This window comes from Nematolebias whitei, chromosome 13 (genome assembly GCF_014905685.2).
Source record: "Nematolebias whitei isolate Nwh7 chromosome 13, NemWhi1, whole genome shotgun sequence".
Taxonomy (NCBI): domain Eukaryota; kingdom Metazoa; phylum Chordata; class Actinopteri; order Cyprinodontiformes; family Rivulidae; genus Nematolebias; species Nematolebias whitei.
In genome coordinates this window covers 20,299,142-20,313,033 of record NC_056510.1, presented here as the reverse complement: position 1 = coordinate 20,313,033, position 13,892 = coordinate 20,299,142, and the positions used below count along the sequence as shown (strand labels likewise).

The window sequence follows — 13,892 nt, the reverse complement described above, 5'->3', positions numbered from 1 at the left end:
ATAAAGGTGTTTTAAACCCTTCCCACACTTGCAATATTCTAAACAATGTTTCTAAACTCTCAACTCTCTAAAAGAGCACAGAATGTCATTATTTCAGCTCCCTGCCTCCTCTGCTCTTTGCCACCTGCAAGCGCTCTTAGCCACGCCCACTTCTCCGCTCTGCACTGTGAACAGCTGATCAGCTGCAACAGAAAGTTTATCCTGCAGTATGGGCTGCACAAAGGTGCAGGAGGTGCTAAATAATTTGAAATAATTTATTCTAAATAAAAATTCCATGCCGATCGTGCGGCTCATCCATCAATCAGCCAATTGTGTGTCATGTCCAATCTTATTTTGTAAAACTGCGATAGAACGAGTCCACGGTAAATGAACCATGAAGTAGCGAGGGACTATTGTACTTTTCTTTATTTAGTCCAAGAACACAAATGTGTAACTAAATGTGTGCTCTAGGTTCAAAAAGTATGGCCTCTGTTGTACAGGGTTGTAGAAGTAATCTGTGCAGGTGAATGCACAGATCATGTAAGGTGCGTGGCATCCCTGCAGTAAGCATGGTGTGCACTTGATTGAGGAAAAGCACTGGCATACTCGTGCACTTGCTTGAAATCTGGTATTATGCAATAAAGTGTTTTTTCTCAATTATAATTTAAATCCCCGTTAAGTGTCCAGTTTCAGTTTTGTCGTGTAAGCATGATGGCTCAGTGGTTAGCACTGTTGCCTCACAGCAAGAAGGTCCTGGGTTCAGTCCCTGGTGGGACCTGGGGTCTTTCTGTGTGGAGTTTGCATGTTCTTCTTGTGCTTGCGTGGGTTTTCTCCGGACACTCCGGTTTCCTCCCACAGATCAAAAACATGCAGGCTGCCTTCAGGCCCAGGCCTCCCTTGCAAAAGAGATCTGTGATTTCAATAGGATTTGCCTGGTTAAATAAAGGTTAATTTTAAATTTCAAGTTTATTCCCAGGAATTTTCCCTAATTCACACGAAAAGTTTCCAACTAAATATTCCTGGAATTTTGCAACCCCAGATGGGAATGACTCTCAGCTACTCCACCAAACTTGAGCTGGGAATCTGAGAAATTGACTGCGTTATGTATAGCCATTTCTGTGTTTGCGTAGGTGAGTTGGCTTTGGCAGCCATCTTGACTCAATTTCTGAGAGTTTCAATAATTTGTTCCAATTATTCATGAGATACAATATATATTTCTGACACCCACACATTTTCTTTCTGCAACCTGGGCTCGAACCTGCAGCCTAAAGATTACGAGGCCGTGACAATGACCACCAATCCATCACTGACGATGAGGATTTTTTTTATTCTTCAAAATTATACGTAGCTTGTTGAAATTGAGCAATTTATTACCTGGGTAGCAACAAGCTGGTTTTGCTTACAAGAGTGTCAGTTTGAAAACTGGATTTTTATTGGTCTGGAGTGATGTCATCTGCAATTGTTGCTGTATATGTAAAAAGGGGGATCCCCAAGCTTGATGCCAAACATACAAAGGGATTTCCTGGTGCTACAGCAACCAGCAGAAAATATGTTCCGTTTCAAAGGAAAATAAAAAGATTAAAAATAAAAGGATTATTTCTGAACACATACCTGACAGACAACTTTGGTTTAGAATTAGATTAGGAAGATTGTTATTTTAATTACTTGGATTGCACAGAAATATGACAAAGATCAATATTTTCATGTTTGTTGCACAGCAGCCTGTTCACATTCTGACTCATTTTGCCAACATGAAACAGTTTTATTATTTTTAATGTGTTGGAGTCACTTTTTATTGTGTCGTTTCAGACTTCGAATGCAAACTGGACAAATACTCGCAGCCATTATGCTACTGGGAGCCAAGCAGCCTGCTGATCTCAAGCAAAGGAAAGGATTTCAGGAATTCAGGTTCACCAAGAAACATCCGAGACGAGCTGCCACCAGGAGCTCAGTGGTAGGGACATTTTGGTTTGCACCTCAACACTAAAACATTAATCACTGGTAAAGTTCAAGAGCCCCTTGTTCAAAACCAGCTCTGACATCACAGAGTACCAGACGCCTTGTACAAAGCGTCAACAGTAGATGGATTGATTTAGTACAGGGGTGGACAGCATTTTTTTAATAGAAAATTTCATTAAGACAGATAACCTGGAAGATATATATTTTTTCTTGTAGCATCGTTAACATGCTTGGGAAAAAAGCATTCCCAATATTTTATAGCAATATACAACATACTTTCTGTAAACTGGCTTTATTATCTTAAATAAGCAACAAAAATGTTATATGCTTGCTTTTTGGAGTCTTCAGGGTTCAATGTAGTTCTGGAAGTCTAACAACTTGAAAGTTTTACCCTATCTTGAGCTAAATGGTTTTGTTGTCATTGTCCAAGAGGTTTAATTTAAACTTCCTTAAGTTTAATTTGTTTAACAAACTTTTTAAAAAGTTTTCTTTTTAATTAAGAAATTTGGGGACCATATGGACCTTGGCCAAGGGCCACTTTTGGCCCACGGGCCATACGTTGTTCACGTTTGATTTAGTACTGCGAGATATTCAGTTTGGTTGTGAACTACAGTTTGTTGGTCTCTGTACAGAGATGACATTAATTTCATTTAAAAGTAATTGTAAAATTGTGGTAACATACAATGTTTACATGAAGAATACAGTCTGAAAAACTTATCGGGCAACCGAGAAACGTTTTTGTATTTTTTGCTCTTTTTTTAGTGTTGCTGTCGACTTTCTTGATTCACGGTTTTTCTGCAAAAATTCTCATCACATAAAAGGAAACGCTTTGATGAAAAAAAGACACCTTGAGATTCTGGGATACCGTGTTATACAGGTGAGAAAATAACTGCAGGAAATTAAATTCAGCTTTTTGTTTTATTTACATGTAGCTGTGTAAGTTATGTTGTTGGCCAGACAGCGAGGCATGTTGTCATCTGAAGGTTTGTTATTTTTACAGATTCCTCACTTTGAGTGGAACTCCATGGAGCTTTCAACACACGACGCATGGAAAGATTATCTCAGAAAGAAGATATTTGGTTAGCTTTTTTTTCTTTCTTATTTAAAGAATGGTGACAGACATGTTACTACATTCAGCACTCTGACTAAATAAGGTGTTACTATACATAACACACAAAAAAAAAGTACAATCTGAAGTTGACATGAATCTACCTCATTCATGTTAAGCAAAAATGTCTATTATGTGTTTTTGTATTAAATAACTTTTTAAAGTTTAACACTGCATTTGTTTTCTGCCAAGCTACCATTTTTAATCTGCATTCGATGTTGGGGCAGTGTTTTTGTTTGGATGCCCTTTCAATCAGACATTTAAAGATGACATGGAGTTAATATTTCTTTAGGTGTTATAAAACAAATATAAAATAGACATATCAAATCTGCTAGGATGATATTTTAATATGAGCAACGGCAATTGATAAGCACAACCAAAAATCTACTGAAATGAGACCAAAACGTTTAATAATAGAAACAATTGTCAATACATCTGCAAACCAAAAACTGTTCTGTCATCTTTTTCTCTTTTCCCCCACAAAAAGTAGAAATTAATCTTCATTTGTGTGTAGAACTATTTGCTCATTTTCCATAATGATAACGCTTGGTAGTAAGAAACCACATTATAAAAATAACTTAACATTTTTATTTCATGCGAGGACAAAAAGTCAGTTTCACTAAAGATTAATTTATCAGGAAAATAATGACAAAAATGATCAGCTAAATAAAACAGACACAAAATTCAACAATAACGCAGATAAATCTTTTTACAGTTTGGGCATTTTGGCAGGATTTAGACGCATGGAGACACACGAGGCTCCAGCTGCGTAACGCATCTCTCTGATCATGCCAGTCCACTGTTTTGTGTCATCTTCATACCTGAAGAAGACAAAAATGTTACTGAAGTGTTTACTGTGAGCATTAAAAAAAAATCACTTTATTAAATGAAAAAAATAAAATTAATGAACATACTGCCAAATGTCAATGATCTCAGTAGGTGCACACTCTTTGTTGTCATTCTCCAACATGGCAAAGCCTCCTACAGCGTACAGAAGCCCGCTGCAGCTGATCAGGTTCATTGAACTCCTCTCCTGAGGAAACTCAGTAAAAGGTGACCACCTGCAACAAAACACAGCTCAGCCAATGCATTTCCTCTCACATATTAGTCTATAATAATGTAGGTTGTCTTTGTCTTTCTTAAGCGAACAAAATACATGCACTTAAAAGTTAGGATCTTGTGAAGTAGGGTTCAGTGAAAAGGTTATAAATAATTATCTTACCTGTTGTAGATAGGTCTTTAAACAGGGATATTATTTCTGACTGGACTGACAACCCAACGGTTGACCAAAGTGTATCAATGCTGCCCCAAATGAACTTAAGCTTTCATGGAGGTTCATGCAAACACCTTTTATTTTTTAAAGCTTTATGACCTTTTAAGCAGTAATACAAGACTTTTTGGCAGAATAATCATGTAAAGTACAACTGAAAGCAGTGTAAATGTTGATAATGAAGAGTTTACATGAACCAACGTGAATTATTTGGGTTGAAGTTATTGTAAAACGGCAGCTATTGGTCTTGTCATCAATCTGGTTAAATTTACGCTCCATTTCTCCAAACTGAGTTAACCACAACAAATCAAATATTAATTGTTCATATCCATTTCACCAAACCCAACTTAAAAAACAACCTGAACAACAAATAGTTGAGCATGATAACAAAATGACTAAAGAGCAAAAGAGTCTGGATGAATACTTTATTCCCTCTAGGACCTGATGAAAATTTAATAAAGAATAACATTTGAAATAATCTTTGGCAATTCTTGCACAATAAAGTTATTGAGGATAATGTGCACCTAACAAAAAAGGACTCTAAATCCTAAAATAAAATTTGGAGGTAAAACTGACTGATCTGACTAATACATAAAACATTAAAACCATCATTCAGTGTAACCATGCTTAGTTAAAAAATAAAATGAAAACATTTATGTTAAAATCCGTGCTTACTTGTTGGTCCCAAAGTCATAGGCTTCACACGTAGCAGTCAGACCATCTTCATTGACTCCTCCAGCAACAACAATCTTCCCTTTGTGGAGGACTGCTCCGAACATGGATCTCTTGGTCTTCATGGAAGCAACCTCCTTCCACTCTGACTTCTTGTGGTTGTATGCAAACATCTTATTGGTTGCTTTACTTTAGACAGTAAGACAAAATGACCCACAGGCAGAGTTAATAAAACTTCATTTTGACATATGAATTGTTTTAAATCACCATCTTACTTGTCATCGGTTTTTCCTCCAACACAGTACACCAAGCCGTTCTCGGAGACCACACAGTGGCCGTGGATTTTTACGGGCAGCTTTTTTGTTTCTGTCCACCTCATTTTTCTACAAGCAAAGAAGAGGATCTGTTCAGGCTTCACTACCTTCTGCAAGGCTTCACTGAGAGATGTAACATCCTGAACTTACTCAGTGTCGTAGCACATGACGGTATCATGAGACTCACTGGACTGTAAATCTTTTCCTGCCACAGCAAAGATGAGGTTTTCAAATTCGCCCATGCCAAATAGACACCTGGGTGAAGGCATGGGTGGCAGAGCTGTCCATTCAGCAGCAAAACTGTCCAGCTAAAAACAAGAAATGTTAAAAAAAAAAAAAACAGAATTTTACTTTATTTAAAATGAGTTTTTCTACCTGATAGAAGTAACACTGCAGGGGATTTCCTTTGTCCTCTTCATCTACAAACAGTCCTCCCACCACGTACAGATTGTTCTTCTTAGACGTGACACTGACATGATTTTTGGGGATTTGCTCAGCCATTGCTACAAGGAAACATTCATTCTCTTGACTATCGTAGGCCACAGCAGCGGTGTCATTAATCATGAGAATCATGTCTTTGGCATACATGCCATATCTGCGGTCATCCTTCAGGTAACCTGGCAACTCGTCTTCCTCTCCCTCAACATCATCTTGTCCCTTTTTCTTCTCAGGTAGTTTTCCAGCAAATGCGTCCCTGATGACTTTCATCTTCTTGAGAAGCTCGGGATTAGCTTTTATCAATTCGTCTTTTTCCACTTTTTCCTTGAAGTACTTCTCTGGAAGCAGACGAAAACGAACGTACTCAAAAGCCTCTTCCAAGAACTTTGTGCGCTTTTCTTTGTCTTTATTGATCCACTTCAGGAGAGACTCAAAGACCACCTCTTCTTTTTCCACATTCAAGGCATCAGCTCCGATGATGGCAAAAAGCTCATGTGGAGCAAGCTCCAAGAACTCCTCGTCCTTGTTGACGGCCTCAAAGCGATCAGCAATGTAATCCCTGGCCGACATTGCCAGCCTGGCACAGTTCAGCATCAGTCCCAACCTGTAGATAGCAAGGCAGCTCTTCCTGGTCACCTTCTTCTGGAGATAATTCACACAAACCGTGAATGCCGAGGGGATCTGGAAGCGATTGGCAACAGCCAAAATATCCTGAACATTATTGTCGTTGATGTCTATCTCAGCCGAGTACAGATAATTCACTATCGCCTCCATAATGCTGGGATCAAGGTTCTCCAGAACAACCTCCTTTCTGTCCACTTCCTTGCCATCCTCGGAGAAGAAGAGCTCTCTGAAATACGGACTGCATGCTGCCAGAATGAGCCGATGGCTAGGGATGCTTCTGTCTCCAACCTTTAAGATACAATCAATTAACTTATTCTCATTCAGAAGCTCTTTGAGTCCATCCTGGAGCAGAGTGCTCTGAAACAGGCGGAGATCTTCTCTCAGGCCTTGGGCATCCATTCTTTTAGGGCAGGAAATGGATGGAAGAGGAGCGGTCAACCACTGATTGTCTGAAGAGAGGGAACTACAGGCAGCCGAGTCTCTGGCCTCTTCAATATAACTGTGGCCCTCTAAATATAGCCAGCTGCCCAGTCCGAGAAGAATTCAAGTTGGCCCAATTGGAGAGCTAACACAGCTGCCATAAACCAAAGACAACTGAGGCTTGTCACTCCGGTAATTAGCACCAACATTATTATCCTGCCACAACAAAAATAACTCATGAACTTTTCTTTTTATCTACTCTTGGCTTTCTGTTAGGAAAAAATATATAAAAACTTTCAAGATCAACAGCGCAATGTATTTTGTTACTTTTCTGTGTCCGACATCTATTTGTGGTTCTCTGAAGAGATTTATATGTTGACACACGATTCACTGATAGCAATGACCACTACAATGCAGTGATATTCAAAGGGAAGTCACCTAACCATCAGACGGGGTCAGTACACAGCTGCTACAAGTGGAGCCGGTTTATCCTCTGTGCCATTTTTAAAATACATGTGCATCGTTGTACTTTGTGTGGTTTCCCTTCACTTACTTGATTTGTTGATGTATTGTTAAATAAGTTAATCTCCAGCTTTTATTTAGATTTGTTTTATTCATATTAAACAATTAAAAACTGTTCATAAACATTTACTTTACAAGAAAAACATATTTAAGCAGGCCTACTACAATAAATGTAATTTTGTACATTTAAAACAAGTACCAATACACAAACTGTACCTTTAAATTTGATCTACAGATAAATAAATGCCCATTAGCTGTACAAGCACCAAATCTACAAAAACAAGTTTTTTTTATTTTTTTTAATTTCAGCCCATTACTTCCCACAGTCCTTGAAGAGTAAAGCCATCCTTCAGCTTCTCGATAGCGAGGCCAAGGTCCTCAGAGAAAACCGGCTCACGGTCTTGTTGCTGTAATATTCAAATTAATAAATAAGTTTTTTTTAAAGCACAACATACTAAAAAACTTTATTTTGTAAATATATTGATAAAAAGTTACATTTTACCTTATTGCCATCAGCAAAGTAGGCCTGTAAGTAAGTACACATACACGTAATAAATACAGTTAATGTAAATAACCAGGATATTCTGCTTGTTATAGTAAGTTATTGTTGCTGATGAGCAACACAAACAGGAGCACTAAGCAACATGGGTTCCTGTTTGTTCGTTATGCCGAGAAACATTAGCTCACAGCTATTCTGAGAGTCGGACAGCGTTTAAACTCCCGCGGGAGTGATGAGTGTTAAAAAAAGCAGACGGGTTTACTCACAGTGAAAGCATCGGTCTGCTCGTCTGGCTCGATTTCCACGTCATCAGGAAGCTGTTCCACGGTGAGTTCTTCCAAAGGTTGGGGCTGAAAATTTTGTCAGCACAAACAATACAGTAAAAACTTTAGCTGAATTTAAAAAAAAACCTGAAGAATACAAATATGCTTGTTTTTTTTAAATACCATTAGCTTGCTTCCTGAGGCAGACAGGATTAAGATTCAATCACTGTCTGACTCTGTCCATGTATACAGTACCTACCTTTTCCTCCATTTCATAATCCACTCCAAATATGGGGTTGGCAGAATACACTTTATGCAAGGAATTAATCTCTTTGAGTGCGTCTTGAAGCTTTTCTACTGGGTCGATTTTAAACCCAAGCACATATCCTCCACTCTAAAAGCAAAAGGATAGTGTAAATTTGAAATTCAAAAAACATTTAGTACAAAAATTTGGTAAATTTGAAAATCACAAGCACTGCGATCGATCAGAGAAAGTGTAATAATGTGGTTACATCAGATAAATATGAATGAAGTCACCTGTCGTGAACTCTCAATCACCAAAGCCAGGCCAAACTTTGAGTCTCTTATTCTAATGGACCACTTAAAGAAAAGCAGAATAATTATTGCATTACAGCAGAAAATGGACTTGGCATACAATATGAAACATTTTTACAACAGAGTTAACACAATAAGACTTGAATTATCGTTTAGAATTATGAGGAAAACACCTCTAATCTCACGGTGGGCTCAGGACTGAATCATTACTACTATTTAAATAAAATATTAAAAACTTTAAATAAATTCAATGGTGTTTTGTCACTCTATAAGCAAAAATAGGGGATTGTAAGACCTTGTAAGATTAAGACCTTCGTCACATTTCACACCATCATGAAAAGAAAGGGAATCAAGGGTGAGGTCAGTCAATGAAGTCTGTACATGTATTGTTCTTTATTGAACTGTACTTACAATCTGGAGGTAAGGGATGCTGACATTGAAGCTTTCATTCATGTTGGCATGCCACACAATACGAACATTGGTAATAAAAAAGGTTCCAAGGTTACCCTAAAACAGAACCGTCAGGTGAATAGAGGCTCAATTATATAAAAAAATATACACGTCATTAATTTAAATACGCTTGCATTTGAAATTACACAAAATAATAGTACACAATCAGTTTAATTTTACACTATGTCTATACAGATTTGTCATTTACCTTGGCAGAGCAAAGCAAAACTGTAAAATGTTGGTTAAATACTTTTTTCTACTACACCACCAGTACCTGGTCGCTAGATAAATTCCAAACCCCGTTGATTTTATCGTACACCTGCTCTCGAGGTAAGAGTCTCAGCTGCTTGTTTTGAATAAGAGCAGCTCGAAGTTTAAGGTCCCGGTACATCTTAGAAGTCTCATAAGCCCTGTACCAACACAAAAAACATTTATTACTTAATAAGCCATATATGGAGTTTAAAATGTCAGAATTTTACATTCCATCCGTGTGTTTTTACCTGTGTACAGCAATCACAGAGGTAAAGAGCCTTGGACTTCCTACAACCAAATTAGTAAAAATGAACTCAAATCTCGTGTTGTTGGACTTGGTTAAAATGTAGAGGGCTTCGGTTTGGCCTCGCACTTTCTAGAAAAAGAGACGTTAAGTCAGTAATTAGTTTATTCCCTATAAATGTCAAAACTAACATTGACAGCATTTTTGACTGTTCTTTTAATATTTTAAACTTTTTTAAACAAACTTGGTGAGTATTCAATACTTATTTAATCTAGAAATGTTTAGAACATTAGGAATTAAAGCTGTTTAAGTTGTGATCAAGAAAATAAACAATTTTTAAAAGAACTCTTCAGAATAAAAGAAAATTTGTATATCTAATAACATGTAAGAAAATAAAGTTTTTAATGATACATAGTTAAAACAGCGTTACTTACAGAGTTAGCTGTCCTTGTTGTGATGTTAATAATTGTGTTGTAACCCACAGCTGAAAACGATAAACATTTTTAGATGATTTAAAAATAATTCAGATTTCACTTTACTTATCTTTGCTAGCAAGCCCTTATTGAAAGTGGATCCTCAAAGTCAGAATCTCATTGCCTTAATTATTGTCAAATGGATGTTTTCATAATTTGACGCAGCATGTATTTTGTAAAACTTTTTAGTTAAAACAAATTTAGACGCTGAATGTACAAACCGGATTCCAAAAAAGTTGGGACACTAAACAAATTGTGAATAAAAACTGAATGCAATGATGTGGAGGTGCCAACATCTAATATTTTATTCAGAATAGAACACAAATCACAGATCAAAAGTTTAAACTGAGAGAATGTCTCATTTTAAGGGGAAAATCTGTAGTTTCCAAATTTCATGGCGTCCACAAATCCAAAAAAAGTTGGGACAAGTCCATTTTTACCACTGTGTGGCATCCCTCCTTCTTCTTACAACACTCAACAGACGTCTGGGGACAGAGGAGACCAGTTTCTCAAGTTTAGAAATAGAAATGCTCTCCCATTCATGTCTAATACAGGCCTCTAACTGTTCAATCGTCTTGGGCCTTCTTTGTTGCACCTTCCTCTTTATGATGCGCCAAATATTCTTTATAGGAGAAAGATCTGGACTGCAGGCTGGCCATTTCAGTACCCGGATCCTTCTCCTACGTAGCCATGATGTTGTGATTGCTGCAGAATGTGGTCTGGCATTATCATGTTGAAAAATGCAGGGTCTTCCCTGAAAGAGATGGCGTCTAGATGGGAGCATATGTTGTTCTAGAACCTGAACATAGTTCTCTGCATTAACGGTGCCTTTCCAGACATGCAAGCTGCCCATGCCACAAGCACTCATGCAACACCATACCATCAGTGATGCAGGCTTCTGAACGGAGTGTTGATAACAACTTGAGCTATCCTTGTCCTCTCTGGTCCGGATGACATGGCGTCCCAGTGTTCCATAAAGAACTTCAAATCGTGACTCATCTGACCCCAGAACAGTCTTCCATTTTGCCACACTCCATTTTAAATGACCCCTGGCCCAGTGCAAACGTCTGAGCTTGTGGAGCTTGCTTAGAAATAGCTTCCTCTTTGCACTGTAGAGTTTCAGCTGGCAACGGCGGATGGCACAGTGGATTGTGTTCACTGACAATACTTTCTGGAAGTATTCCTGAGCCCATTCTGTTATTTCCTTGACAGTGGCATTCCTGTTTGAGGTGCAGTGACGTTTAAGGGCCCGTAGATCACAAGCATCCAGTAGAGTTTTATGGCCTTGACTCTTACGCACAGCGATTGTTCCAGATTCTCTGAATCTTTTGATGACGTTATGCACAGTTGATGATGATAACTTAAAAGTCTTTGCTATTTTACGCTGGGTAACACCATTCTGGTATTGCTGCACTATCTTTCTGCGCAACAATGGTGGAATTGGTGATCCTCTTACCATCTTGGCTTCTGAGAGACAATGACACTCTGAGAAGCTCTTTTTATACCCAATCATGTTGTCAATTGACCTAATTAGTGTTAATTGGTCTTCCAGCTGTTCGTTATATGCTCAATTTCCTTTTTCCAGCCACTTATTGCTACTTGTCCCAACTTTTTTGGGATTTGTTGACACTGTGAAATTTTGAATCAACATATTTTTCCTTTAAAATGTTACATTTACTCAGATTAAACTTTTGATCTGTCATCTATGTTATATTACGAATAAAATATTGACATTTGCCATCTCCACATCATTGCATTCAGTTTTTATTCACAATTTGTTTAGTGTCCCAACTTTTTTGGAATCTGGTTTGTACAGAAAATTTACAAATGAGTTTGATTACTTCAGAATGTACGTAATATTACAACCATACTGTACCCCATCACAGTTACTTAAAAATAATAAATCACTCAGTTTACAGGCAGCCCAGTAAAAATAATTAAATATTAACATGATTAGGCACTCACACAAGTTGACTCTTGGCAGGGACAAACAGTGCCAAATGATTCTCAGGTTTGTTACCAAAAGTCGTCCTGCAGAGACAAACAATATTTTTATGATCCAGTTGGGCTGTCACACACAAATGGTCCACATCATTGGGATTAAAAGGACCTCGTTCTCCATTGTTTCCTTTCGTATCTTCAATTGAGTCCAAACAATCAATCAGCGCCTCTCCTGGACGAGTTTTCATTTGCCTGTGAACAGGGAATATTTTTTGTTGATTTATAGCATATATTTATTTTTATCAATTGGTTAAAATATAAAGGAAAAAGACATGAAAGCCCTGGGATATAAAGCTAACCTTGTTGTGCAAAATTACAAGTCTAGGCTGTAGCGTTATCTGCTTAGCTTTGTTTGTAGAGCTCATGCTAACCTAGCTATACGACATTAAAATACCCGAAAATATTTTAATAACTCACTGCGCTGTTATGTCAAATCTGACGTCTCTGTCTTCCCAGAGAGTATCCAAAGCAGAAGCCATGACTTTAAGTAATAACTCGTAGAGTTTAATAACCACCACCCCTGGCTAACGACTAATACATAACACTGGATGTGCTAACAACATACATAAGCTTGCGTGACGTTTCAATCGCCATGGTAACAGACGGCAAGCCAAAAGGACAAAAGGTATTTCGAACTCGTACTGTACATGTACAAGAACAAACCTTACTGTATAATAAAAATCCTACCTTAAAGTCACAAATGTGGCACTTTCAGTTCTCAGTTGGAAATGTTTCCTTCAAGTTTGTTTTGTGTAACAAAATATATAGTTCTTCAGACGAATTTCTTAACTAATGCCTTTGGGTAATGATAAATTTAATCAACCGGTCAATGTTTTGCAATTTATAAATTTTGCTTATTATGTTTTTGGTATCTGCCCCAAACCGTTTATCACTGGCTGCAGATATGCTATTGAATATGACACAAACCCTTTCACAGCCAAACAATAAAAATAAAAAATAAAAAAAACCTCTTAAAATTAAATAAAATTTTTGATTATTATACTTTACACAAAACATATATAAAAATAAAAATCAGGATCCAGTTTTCGTGACGTTTAAATTATAATTTTTTTTTCTCCACATTAGGTTATTCATATCCGTAAAAACCTATATTCAAAGACCTCTTAGAAAATGACATAATACTGAGATAACAGACAAAATAAATTAACTATGGTACAATATTTTTTCCCAAAAAAGGTATTCATAGTTTTATTACAAATGTAGTGATCGTGACAGAACATTTAGGGAGTCCATGTTGACTCTGACCGAAACAAAAAGACTAGAAAAAGTAGTCAGTTTGCTCGATTAAAAATAATTTGTTAGCGAGTTCATAAAATACAAATTGACATTTATTTTTCTGTTGCCACAATGCACCAACAAATGTAACCAGATGGTGATACTTGTGTTTTTAATAAATACACACGACATACTCCTGTAAAGTTTATTTATCACAAAGACATAAAGTATACATATACGTTCAGATATACAAATAATGTAAAAAATAAAAAGGTTTTAACTAACTTCAATGAAACACAACAATGGTCGTAGACCCCTGATAGCAACATCCAACAATTACAGCTGCCATAATCTCAATAAACATATAGCAATGAAAAGAAACAAAACTACTAAAAACACGATTAAGCAAATCATATCAACACAATTTAAACAATAACTATATCACCGTTTTCTGAATGTAAAACATGTGGCTCAAAGTGAGGATGAATGAATCTATAAGTTAATCGTTAGATTAAATTAAATATATTTTCTGAGGCTTCAGAGCAGACAAATCCTCCAAATGTATACACATGCACACCTATATATATATATATATATATATATATATATATAT

At 36.9% G+C, this 13,892-nt stretch overlaps 3 protein-coding genes across 3 annotated transcripts in view; 1 reads left to right on the top strand and 2 right to left on the bottom strand.

Annotated features, from left to right (window-relative positions):
* Positions 1-3,022, top strand: part of fastkd1 (FAST kinase domains 1) — an 8,136-nt gene extending 5,114 nt beyond the window's left edge. The window contains exons 12-14 of the mRNA XM_037686436.1: positions 1,789-1,933; positions 2,701-2,815; positions 2,939-3,022. Coding sequence (XP_037542364.1) covers positions 1,789-1,933; positions 2,701-2,815; positions 2,939-3,022 — 344 coding nt within the window. The remainder of the gene's footprint in view (positions 1-1,788; positions 1,934-2,700; positions 2,816-2,938) is intronic.
* A 733-nt stretch (positions 3,023-3,755) lies between these two features.
* Positions 3,756-6,763, bottom strand: klhl41a (kelch-like family member 41a). Its single transcript, XM_037686435.1, has 6 exons — positions 5,678-6,763; positions 5,453-5,610; positions 5,264-5,371; positions 4,992-5,177; positions 3,961-4,107; positions 3,756-3,867 (listed from the first exon to the last, which is right to left on the bottom strand). The coding sequence occupies exons 1-6, from the start codon at positions 6,761-6,763 to the stop codon at positions 3,756-3,758; spliced, it is 1,797 nt and encodes a 598-aa protein (XP_037542363.1).
* An 833-nt stretch (positions 6,764-7,596) lies between these two features.
* bbs5 (Bardet-Biedl syndrome 5) lies at positions 7,597-12,631 on the bottom strand. Its single transcript, XM_037686434.1, has 12 exons — positions 12,461-12,631; positions 12,153-12,235; positions 12,008-12,073; positions 10,004-10,053; positions 9,574-9,701; positions 9,348-9,483; positions 9,035-9,130; positions 8,606-8,668; positions 8,328-8,462; positions 8,072-8,155; positions 7,809-7,832; positions 7,597-7,713 (listed from the first exon to the last, which is right to left on the bottom strand). The coding sequence occupies exons 1-12, from the start codon at positions 12,520-12,522 to the stop codon at positions 7,612-7,614; spliced, it is 1,029 nt and encodes a 342-aa protein (XP_037542362.1). The 5' UTR covers positions 12,523-12,631; the 3' UTR covers positions 7,597-7,611.
* Positions 12,632-13,892: the final 1,261 nt, after the last annotated feature.